This window comes from Dreissena polymorpha, unplaced genomic scaffold (genome assembly GCF_020536995.1).
Source record: "Dreissena polymorpha isolate Duluth1 unplaced genomic scaffold, UMN_Dpol_1.0 chrUn028, whole genome shotgun sequence".
Lineage (NCBI taxonomy): Eukaryota > Metazoa > Mollusca > Bivalvia > Myida > Dreissenidae > Dreissena > Dreissena polymorpha.
In genome coordinates, this window is record NW_026273342.1 from 324,786 (window position 1) to 336,969 (window position 12,184).

The 12,184-nt window shown below is 36.9% G+C and overlaps 1 protein-coding gene across 1 annotated transcript; it reads right to left on the reverse strand.

The window, feature by feature from the left end:
• Positions 1 to 4,433: 4,433 nt before the first annotated feature.
• On the reverse strand, positions 4,434 to 11,102 carry LOC127863707 (transmembrane emp24 domain-containing protein 2-like; the record flags this gene model as incomplete). Its single annotated transcript, XM_052403324.1, is given in 3 exon segments — positions 4,434 to 6,670; positions 8,281 to 8,388; positions 10,907 to 11,102. Coding segments are annotated over 3 exon segments (354 nt in total). The 3' UTR covers positions 4,434 to 6,545.
• Between the last annotated feature and the right edge of the window lie 1,082 nt (positions 11,103 to 12,184).

The following is a 12,184-nucleotide window of genomic DNA, read 5'->3' on the forward strand; positions in this document are numbered from 1 at the left end:
TGTTGAATTCTCATAACATTGTCAAATCAATCACTGGTTAAGTAACATACGCTTCAAGCTATATGAAATGAGATTTAGTCACTGAATCAAATGTTCGTAAACAATAAAATATAAACGCGTTGGATCAAACGCGATTATTGGGTTATTTCAACCGACGGACTAGCGCTGCATTGGTCATTGTCGGCTCGGGTGCTATGAAGTCTCTCCGTAGTATCGGCCCTCTTAATGAATACGCACGAATTTTGGAAGTGAACAAATACAAAAACACGCATGTGTTATATGTCAATCTATAGTTAAATTTCTATTATTTTACATAACAACGGAAATTGCATTTAGATCGGAAATGTTTTGACAAAACTCCCTGTATTAATCTGTTTCATGTACAATTGTCTCATAGTATCGTCCCTTCTGATTGGTTGCTAAGATTTTTTACTATGCGCATGTGCTTGTTCTAAAAAAGTAACTTAATGGAAAAACGAAACTCTTGCTAATACTGTTCTTAAAATAATAATATTTTTTTACACTTATTCAAAAATAAGCGGCATATAAAACATTTGATAAAGCTACTACATTTATTAATCCATGAACAAACTAACATAACGGTGTGTTACGTAATAAAAAATCATAGCATCACCCTGGAGTAAACTTCACCCACTTTCCAACGAACACTGGAAATCATGAGAATGATCGTCGTAGTAATCATGGATAGCCATAAAATAAATTACATTTCCTTAAAATTGAAAAAAAAAGCTAACTATCCAGCACTTCTTAAGGGGTTTTTGGCTAAAGGCACGATACTAGGAGGAGGTCCGATACTTAAATGTACCCCATGTACTCTTTAGTATACGTAAATCTACAGCCGGTACGGAATTTGTTTTAAACGTTCCCTCCCTTAGACTGTTCCCGAGTTTTATTCCCTCTTGTTTGTCTATATGGCTTAGCTGGTATGAGTCCCACAAAACAATCCCGTTCTCACACTTAGATCGGACGTTTGGCATGCGGTTTTCCGGCAACAAAGGGGGCATGTCTGAGGTTGCGTCTGAAGGAGCCTAGTGTAGTGTAGAGTTGGCCAAAGTGTGGTGTTTTTATGTTTGTTTTCCATTGTTGGAGAAAGTGCCGCCTAAGTATGGCTATATTGGTCGTTTTTGTTCGAAGTGCGCTTTCAACAGTGTAGAAGAATGTAGATTTGGATTTGGTATACCGAGTAGATAACAGTTCTTGGCATCTCTTTGATATTGATAAAGGTCACAGAAAAAACATCAACTAGTTTTAAATGAAAGTTGGAAATCAATGCAGTTTTAGATCATTTATCAATTATTCGTCTTAAATTTAATTTAGCGATTTTCAAGTATTCACCTTATTCAGTACATTTCCTAATTAAACGGGGAAGCATATGCCTGCAATTAATTGTGCGTTAATTTTACGAAATTACATACTGTATGTAGTCTATTCGATTCGTAGAGCAAAGTGTAGTTCTCGAATGTTCATGTTAATTCAAGCCAACAGGGTATTATTTATGTTTCATGACAATCAACCTATTTACATAGGTGCATTGCTTGCTGCAGCAATTGGACGCCCACGAAAATGCCTAGCGCTGTCAATAGCACAAGGGGGGCAATTCATTCAAGGCTTCATATAAACTGGAAGAGTTACTTCCCATCTTCCTCATAGCATTAACGTATTGCGTTCAGCGTGGTATACCGCTTTTTAGCATTTAAGTTATATTTAATGATATATTCGCATATAACAACTTTAATCTTGTCAAGCTGTTATACAGGATATGGTCAAAATACGTTCAAATGTACGTGGATCTGTTCATTATACACCCTTTTAACTGCACGTTCAGCAACATAATTATGAATACATGTATACCACAAATGAATGTATACCACAAATGAAAGTGTGAGCTTGGTTGGTGGTCAAAGTACCAAACATGAGGGGTTCCCCTTTCCCTTAAACACAAGACCACATCAAATATAGGAATCTTTCAGAAAAAATATAGGGTTGTAAGCTAAAGCTATATTTGGAACTGCATAGAAACATTCATGTCTAGTGAGTTTATCTGGTACACTCCTCATCCACACATACTGCTTCCACACATACTGCGTCCACACACACTGCGTCCACACACACTACGTCCACACATACTGCGTCCACACATACTGCTTCCACACATACTGCGTCCACACACATTACGTTCACACACACACTGCGTCCATACATACTGCTTCCACACATACTGCGTCCACACATACTGTGTCCCCGCATACTGCTTCCACACATACTGCGGCCATGAGTTATATGTGTCAGCTTTTCAGTCTCTCAGAAGCAATCTACATGAGATAAAAAAGCTGTGTTACTGACCAGTTTGCCTGGGCCTTGTCTATTTCTACGACTGATGCAATTATACTGACCAGTTTGCCTGGGCCTTGTCTATTTCTACGACTGATGCAATTATACTGACCAGTTTGCCTGGGCCTTGTCTATTTCTACAACTGATGCAATTATACTGACCAGTTTGCCTGGGCCTTGTCTATTTCTACAACTGATGCAATTATACTGACCAGTTTGCCTGGGCCTTGTCTATTTCTACAACTGATGCAATTATACTGACCAGTTTGCCTGGGCCTTGTCTATTTCTACAACTGATGCAATTATACCGACCAGTTTGCCTGGGCCTTGTCTATTTCTACAACTGATGCAATTAAACTGACCAGTTTGCCTGGGCCTTGTCCATTTCTACAACTGATGCAATTATACTGACCAGTTTGCCTTGGCCTTGTCTATTTCTACAACTGATGCAATTATACTGACAAGTTTGCCTGAGCCTTGTCTATTTCTACAACTGATGCAATTATACTGACCAGTTTGCCTGGGCCTTGTCTATTTCTACAACTGATGCAATTATACTGAACAGTTTGCCTGGGCCTTGTCTATTTCTACGACTAGCTGTGTAACTGACCAGTTTGCCTGGGCCTTGTCTATTTCTACGACTAGCTGTGTTACTGACCAGTTTGCCTGGGCCTTGTCTATTTCTATGACTGATGCTGCCAGTTTGCCTGGGCCCTGTCTATTTCTACGACTGATGCTACTGACCAGTTTGCCTGGGCCTTGTCTATTTCTATGACTAGCTGAGTTACTGACCAGTTTGCCTGGGCCTTGTCTATTTCTACGACTGATGCTGCCAGTTTGCCTGGGCCCTGTCTTTCTACGACTGATGCTACTGACCAGTTTGCATGGGCCTTGTCTATTTCTACAACTGATGTTTTACTGACCAGTTTGCCTGGGCCTTGTCTATTTCTAAGACTGACCAGTTTGCCTGGGCCTTGTCTATTTCTATGACTGATGCCTGGGCCTTGTCTATTTCTACGACTGATGTACTGACCAGTTTGCCTTGGCCTTGTCTATTTCTACGACTGATGTGTGTTACTGACCAGTTTGCCTGGGCCTTGTCTATTTCTACGACTGACCAGTTTGCCTGGGCTTTGTCTATTTCTACGACTGATATTACTTATCAGTTTGCCTGGGCCTTGTCTATTTCTACGACTGACCAGTTTGCCTGGGCCTTGTCTATTTCTACGACTGATGCCTGGGCCTAGTCTATTTCTACGACTAATGTACTGACCAGTTTGCCTGGGCCTTGTCTATTTCTAAGACTAACCAGTTTGCCTGGGCTTTTCTATTTGTACGACTGATGCCTGGGCCTTGTCTATTTCTACGACTGATGCCTGGGCCTTATTTATACGACTGATGCTGCCTGGGCCTTGTCTATTTCTACGACTGATGCTGCCTGGGCTTTTCTATTTCTACGACTGATGCTGCCTGGGCCTCGTCTATTTCTACGACTGATGCTGCCCGGGCCTTGTCTATTTCTACGAATGATGTTACTGACCAGTTTGCCTGGGCCTTGTCTATTTCTACGACTGACCAGTTTGCCTGGTCCTTGTCTATTTCTACGACTGATGTTACTGACCAGTTTGCCTGGGCCTTGTCTATTTCTACGACTGATGCCTGGGCCTTGTCTATTTCTACGACCGATGCCTCGGCCTTGTCTTTTTCGACGACTGATGCCTGAGCCTTGTCTATTTCTACGACTGATGCCTGGGCCTAGTCTATTTCTACGACTGATGCCTGGGCCTTGTCTATTTCTACGACTGATGCCTGGGCCTTGTCTATTTCTACGACTGATGCCTGGGCCTTGTCTATTTCTACGACTGATGCCTGGGCCTTGTCTATTTCTACGACTGATGCCTAGGCCTTGTCTATTTCTATGACTGATGCCTGGGCCTTGTCTATTCTTACGACTGATGCCTGGACCTTGTCTATTTCTACGACTGATGCCTGGGCCTTGTCTATTTCTACGACTGATGCAATTATACTAAATTCTGCATGGTAAGTTGAGTTTGAAAAAAGAAGACTGCAAAACACAGATAAAATTTTCATCATTTTTATTACATGTTAACGTCCACACTTTACCATGACCATAGAATGACTTATATGAGCCGCGTTCTGAGAAAACTGGGCATAATGCATGTGCATAAAGTGTCATCCCAGATTAGCCTGTACAGTCCGCACAGGCTAATCAGGGACGACACTTTCCTCCTAAACTTGATTTTCGGTAAGGAGGGACTACCTTGAAACTAAAAATACCATAAAAGCGAAAAGTGTCGCCCCTGATTAGCCTGTGGGGACTGCACAGGCTAATGTGAGACGACACTTTACGCACATGCACTAAGCCCAATTTTCTCAGAACAAGACACATATAAACAATAATGCACTTATTTGAAAGCTTCTTAGTATAGGCTGATTACAAACATAGTAATGTATGATGGTGCATAGCTCTAGTTTGTAACAACACTTCATATTATATACATTTAATACATTTTGACTTCATGACAAGGTTTACATCATTCTTTAATACACCCCACTAAAATCAAAATGATACATCATTAATGTAAAAATATTTCTGAATTGTACATAACACTTTTTAAATACATGTCATTATATTTATTATTATATTTAGGGTAATGTTATGTTCCTAACTACATGTAATTAAATGCACTAAAAACTTGAGATTTTGATGATGATTTTGAACTTGTTTTTTTAAGTTTATTTTGTAATTTCAAAAACAATATTTTGGAAACCTTTCAAACGTATGCATAATAAGTAATCATAATGTAATATAACAATGAATAAGGCCAACAACTGTTGACACACATGTTCAAAAGAATAAATACAAAAACGTCATAAAATCATATCATTAAATCAATGAACACTTATTGCCAAAATACTGAGGATGACTTTTATTAACGCATTTTCCACAGAATCTTCTGCTTTACTGTAAGTAAGATGATCATGGAGATGATAACAAAACAAATCTGCAGAAGTTTACATACATAATTGAAAATATTGAACAATCTACAATGTAAGTCCAAATACAAAAACTTTTAATCCTCAAATTTGTTATTAAATTAGGATGTTGCATCAACAAAATAAAAATAATTAGTTATCCGGCATTTCCAACAGAAATTTTTTTTACATACATAATTGAAATTATTGAACAATCTACAATGTACATGTAAGTCCAAATACAAAAACTTTTAATCCCCAAATTTGTTATTAAATTAAGATGTTGCATCAACAAAATACAAATAATTAGTTATCCGGCATTTCCAACAGAAAAAAACAATCAGATCATGCAATTATTACCCATACAAGCGCTTGCATCCTCATATTTATGGAAAAAAAAACAGCATTTGAGAAACAAGAGTGCCAAACTGTCACAAGATACGCCCGTTTGAAGGTTTTGGACACCATGCTACATGCTTGAAATGCACTACGTCACCTAGTTTTTGACCAGGCATGACACATATTTTAACTTGACCTTGATATCATTTAAACACAACTTCTGACCAAATATGATGAAGATCGGATGAAAACTACTTCAATTAGAGAGCAGACACCATGCTAAATCCTTGAAATGCACTAAGTGACCCCCTGACCTAGTTTTTGACCTGGCATGACCCATATTCAATCTTGATATTGTCTAGAAACAACTTTTGACCAAGTTTGGTGAAGAAAGGATGAAAACTATTTGAATTATTTAGAGAGCAGACACTGCTGTGGACGCCACCGCCCGCCGCCGAGGGTAAAACTATAATACGTCCCGTTTTTTCAAAATGGGCGTTTTTTCAAAACGGGCGTATAAAAAGACTTACAATAGCTCACACAATTCTATGACTTATTATACACTAAAATTTCAAGGCACACATACCAATATTAATGTAGTTTCAAAGTGTGCAAAACTGACTAAACATCAATGTCTTGTAATAATAACATACACAATCAATTTGAGTTTGTACTTGTTTTCAAATTAAATATTTCACCAAGAAACTGCTTATGGATGAAAAACATTAAGTTTAGAATGTTTAGTTCAACGATGCAAGAAAAGACATCAAATGAAAAACTAAGAGCAGGATATATTATGAGCAATAGATAAAGATATATTGTAATTTGTTATCCTAAGAAAATTTCAGGTATAACCACTACACTACTCGTCGAACTTCGAAGAATCTCTTCAGATAGTAAACTTGTCCAAGGGTCATGGCCACCAGAACCAAAGCTTCAAAAAAGGACCACAAAACGACACGGGAGTTGGTGTTGTCGTTGACTGAAAAGCAAAAAATGAAATAAAAACTCAAATACTATCGAAACATTTCAACATTAAAGTATTTAAATAAAATAAACAAATCAAAGGATCTTTGAATGTTCACTTCATTTTTCTCAAATGTACTATCTTTCACATACAAACAAGAAATTCAGTACAATTTTCAACAGAGACTTTTCAAAATACAGTCATAACTGAGTACAGCTGTCAGTCAAGGCAAATGACCAAAGTGACCGTTGTCGACGAGTGACCGATATTCTCAGATCACAACTTTTTAGATGGTTGGTCAGTTGATAGTATTGCTACATTGTTTCCCTACCCAGTCATTCACACAGAGTGTAAAACCTTATTGCTGATTACTAAGCATAATAACATAAAAAAATTATATTAAATTATAAAGAATAATGACTTAAAAATTGATTTATTTTCATAACTATTTTTAAACTAAATCTATCACCATATCAACGAAAGAATTGTTTTTTACTCGTGCATCTCGATCATTCAGTAAACAGGGTTCATACAGATTTTCTCCAATGAAATTCAAGCACTTTTTAAGCACTTTTCAAGGGAAAAAAATCTAAATCCAAGCACTTTTTTAGCCCGACCTACTGAAAACTGTATATTATTCTGTGTCCAATACTGACAACATTTTCGCTAAATCTTCTTGCTTAACATTCTCACAGGCAGCAGTATCATAAATTTGCCCCCCCCCCAAGCTTACCCCAGGGGTTCCACATTGTTAAATGTACACCTATTGTGTTTCTTTTGTTTTCAACAACGAATATTGACAAAAATACACAGTTTGAAAAAAAAACAACCTTCGCATAAGTATTATATATACACAAGGTATGAAACGCACTATATGCCTATTGCTGAAAGATTGTGGAACACTGGACGTGACCATTTTCATCGAGAACACACATGTTCCCGTGCAGTTGCCGACAAAATGCAACTGGATTCGTTAAAAGACAGTAAAAGCAATGTGATTACACAACTAACCGATCTCCTGTTCGGCTAAAAACTTTAATGTTCAATTAAATTCGACTTTCTTGGTACATATCTGTGCTGCCATATTTTGTTGATCGAATGCTCTGTTTTAAAACGCCGTATCATTGGCCAACACAATGCGAACAACCAACCAGATGACGCGTTATAAAAAATAAATGGTGTACATGTGTAGATGAAACACCGGGTGACATATAGCGAGAAAGTCGAATTTAATTGAATATTAACGTTAGAAACGTATACTTTTTAGGTGGGGGACTGCCGCCGAAATTCGGCGGCAGATTTGATAGATTGAGGGCCCTGGGAGTAAAATATACTGGCAGTTGGCTGGTATGGACAATGGACCGTTATTCTTAAGTGTAATATAGTGATTTTTGTCGGGGGGAATCCAGACTGACCGTTGTCTGCAATTGACCATTATTCTCAAGTGACCGTTAGGTCAGTTTTGGCTGTACATGCTCTCGAAAGTGGTTTCAATATTTCCGGAAACAAACAGGAAAACTGTTTAAGCCACTACACAGTCAGTTTAACTAAAATAGCCTATTCTATTCATTCACTTGCATAGCTGTAGCACAGATGAATGACTTATCAAGTTATAATGCACCTACTTGCTCTGTGTGTTCGCTCTCTAACTTCCATGTACTCCTGCTCATGCTTGACACCAGTGAGAGAGTTGGACAGTTCATTAATCATCTCTGCTAACTTGTTATGATGCTCTGAAAAATGGATACTCACTTTGAATAAACTTTCATATTGGAACAAGCACACAAACTCAATTTGTTCAAAAACAATTATAACAAGGGCTGTTTGTAAAACATGCATGCCCCCCATATGGGCTCTCCGTTGTAGTGAGAGCCATTGTGTGAATATGTTTTTTGTCACTGTGACCTTGACCTTTGACCTAGTGAACTGAAAATCAATAGGGGTCATCTGCCAGTCATGATCAATGTACCTATGAAGTTTCATGATCCTAGCCATAAGCATTCTTGAGTTATCATCGGGACACCATTTTACTATTTCAGGTCACCGTGACCTTGACCTTTGACCTAGTGACCTGAAAATCAATAGGGGTCATCTGCGAGTCATGATCATTTTACCTATCAAGTTTCATGATCCTAGGAATAAGCGTTCTTCAGTTATCATCCGGAAACCATTTTACTATTTCGGGTCATCGTGACCTTGACCTTTGACCTAGTGACCTGAAAATCAATAGGGGTCATCTGCGAGTCATGATCAATCTACCTATCAAGTTTCATGATCCTAGGCCTAAGCGTTCTTGAGTTATCATCCGGAAACCATTTTACTATTTCGGGTCACTGTGACCTTGACCTTTGACCTTGTGACATCAAAATCAATAGGGGTCATCTGCGAGTCCTGATCAATCTACCTATCAAGTTTCATGATCCTAGGCCCAAGCGTTCTTGAGTTATCGTCTGACAACCACCTGGTGGACGGACCGACCAACCGACAGACCGACATGAGCAAATCTTCGAAGGGGGGCATAATAATTATATATTCTATTTTTAATTTATAGAGGTTGATTTTTGTAGAAAGGAATAATTGATACCAACAATTGCTGTGCTTATCAGATAGTACATGTTCTATGATTGACAAAGTTCCATTAAACGGTTCACAATTAAAAAAAAATCATTAATGATTATGCTAACAATGACATCAACCATGATAAAAACTATAATTTGTCAGATCAGTGAATTTGACAAATAAAATGCAACTGTGACTGTCGTTTTGACATAACATGTATTTATTTGTAGACAATTGTACTATGGGCCCCTGGGACATGGCCAGTTTTGACCAGGGGCCGGCCTTTTTAAAAAGTTTTTTAAAGGGGCCATTCCACAGATTTTGGCATGTATTGAAGTTTGTCATTAAATGCTTTATATTGATAAATGTTAACATTGGATCTAAAAAGCTCCAGTAAAAAAACAAGAATAAAATCAAAGACAACAACAGAACTCTCCAAATTTTCAATTGTTTCGCATTGCACCGCTTTATAATTTTAAGTTTTTTAAATCGTCAAAAGATGCATATAATGGATATTTTAGAGCATGGTAAATGTTCAGTATTACTGTTTTCTAACAAATATCATAACTACAAATAAAATTTGCGATTCTGAAATAAACAAGAGATGTGTTCATCAGAAACCCTATTGCGCCGCTTTGAAATTAGTTTTTTTTAAATTGTTTTTTGACCTTTGACCTTGAAGGATGACCTTGACCTTGAACTTCCACCACTTAAAATGTGCAGCTTCATGAGAACGCCACTTTGAAAAAAATGTATTATTATTTATTTTTTTTACCTTTGACCTTGAAGGATGACCTTGACCTTGAACTTCCACCACTCAAAATGTGCAGCTTCATGAGATACACATGCATGCCAAATATCAAGTTGCTATATTCAATATTGAAAAAGTTATGGCCAATGTTAAAGTTTTCGGACGGACAGATGCCATTTATTTGATATTTGACCTTGAAGGATGACCTTCACCTTTCACCACTCAAAATTTTCAGCTCCATGAGATACACATGCATGCCAAATATCAAGTGCTATCTTCAATAGTGAAAAAGTTATGGCCAATATTAAAGTTATTGGACGGACGGACAGACGCCATATAATAGACATTTGACCTTGATGGATGACCTTGACCTTGAACTTCCACCACTCAAAATGTGTAGCTTCATGAGATACACATGTATGCCAAATATCAAGTTTCTATCTTCAATAATGCAAAAGTTATGGCCAACGTTAAATGTTTTTTTCCGGACAGACGGACATACTGACACACACACATACTGACACACATACTGACATACTGACTGACGGACAGTTCAACTGCTATATGCCACCCTACCGGGGGCATAAAAATAATAATTTTGTCAATTTACCAAAACGTGAAAAGTCCCCTTTAAAGAACCAAATGGGTCATGATTGGATGAAAATTATTAAAAGCCAATATACTTGCAAAATACCAAAATGTATTTTTAAGTATACTCTATAGTAACAATACTAATGTTCAGATATTATAAAACGAAAAAGGGGAATAAGTTTTGTAGTTTTTCACAAAGGACAATGAAAATCAGACATGCACAACTTGATATCAATGACTGCAAGTTTGTAAGTTTGAAAGTGTAGGTGAATGCTTGCTTACAGAAAGACCGCCATGGTGATTATGGAATATGCCCCTTTACATTGTTAGGGGGATGGGATAATAATTACCATCTCCATCCATGTTTTCTTCTTGCTTGGGTTTATCTCCAAGGTCCACAGTAAACTTGACCACTTTAGGGGTCATAGTTGACATCTTGTTGCTGAAGCAGTATCTGTAGGCGCCATCCATATGGGCAGCAAATTTATAATCACCATAAGATTCTCTCTCAACTGAATGAATAACCTTATCATCTGGACCATAAATCTGAAATGGTAAATTTTTTACTTCACAACTCTGAATTAATTAAATTATTCAAAACATGAAAAATATTGTCTGAACAAGAATTCACTTCACAGCGCCATTCTTATTTATTGAGAATGCGTGGTTAAGCCTGCATAATATTGTACTCAAGGTTGCTACCGGAGACATCCCTTTTTTCTCAATGGATATAATTATGCAAGAATATTCAACATTCAAGGAAAAACAGTCAACAAATTTCAAATGAAGGAGACTACGCCTAATCATATTTACTTTTTTTTGGTCATATTAACCCTTAATCGATAAAATGATCATTGCATATCTTTTATCTTCTTTATGTGTTTGTTAAAATGTGGAGGCCATACCCTAATTCCATACATTATGTACATGTATTATCGAGGGAATATATTCCATGGGTCCAACTTGTGGAATATGTAATTTGATATCATTTTATTACATGCTATACCCCGTTTCCAATGTAATACAACTATTACATATTTTTTATATTACACATGTGTAATACAACATTTTTTAGCGTTTTCATTGGCTTAGTTTTCGTTTATTGACCAATTACATTTGTTATTTTGCTTTGAAAAAGCCGAGGCATTACAAATGACGTCAGGAAATGTAAACAATATTCTAGATTTATCATTATGTTTGCGTAAATATTAATTTAATTTGCTAATTTAAAAGCATGTGATAAAAAAGATCTGAAACACGTTGTCATATCATACCATATTTTCTTAAACTCGTCCAAGAAATTGGTTAGTAAGCTCGTCAAAGGCTCGCTTACTAACAAAATTCCTGAACTCATTTAATAAAATATGGTATGATATGACAACTTGTGCCAGATCCTATATATATATATATAAAAAGAAAGCAAGACATTTTTAGATCAATAATGTAGCATGTTATGTTATAAATAATACAATGTAAACAGTTAAGACATGTCTGTCATACTATGATAATTATAAGTGTTCAGAAGTTTTCCTAGCCTTTTTAGGGAAAAGGAGTTTGGTCGCATTCCGTTTGTTTTAAATCAATAAAAAGGAAAATATGGGAATTTTTTTTCAACAAAATGGACCGAT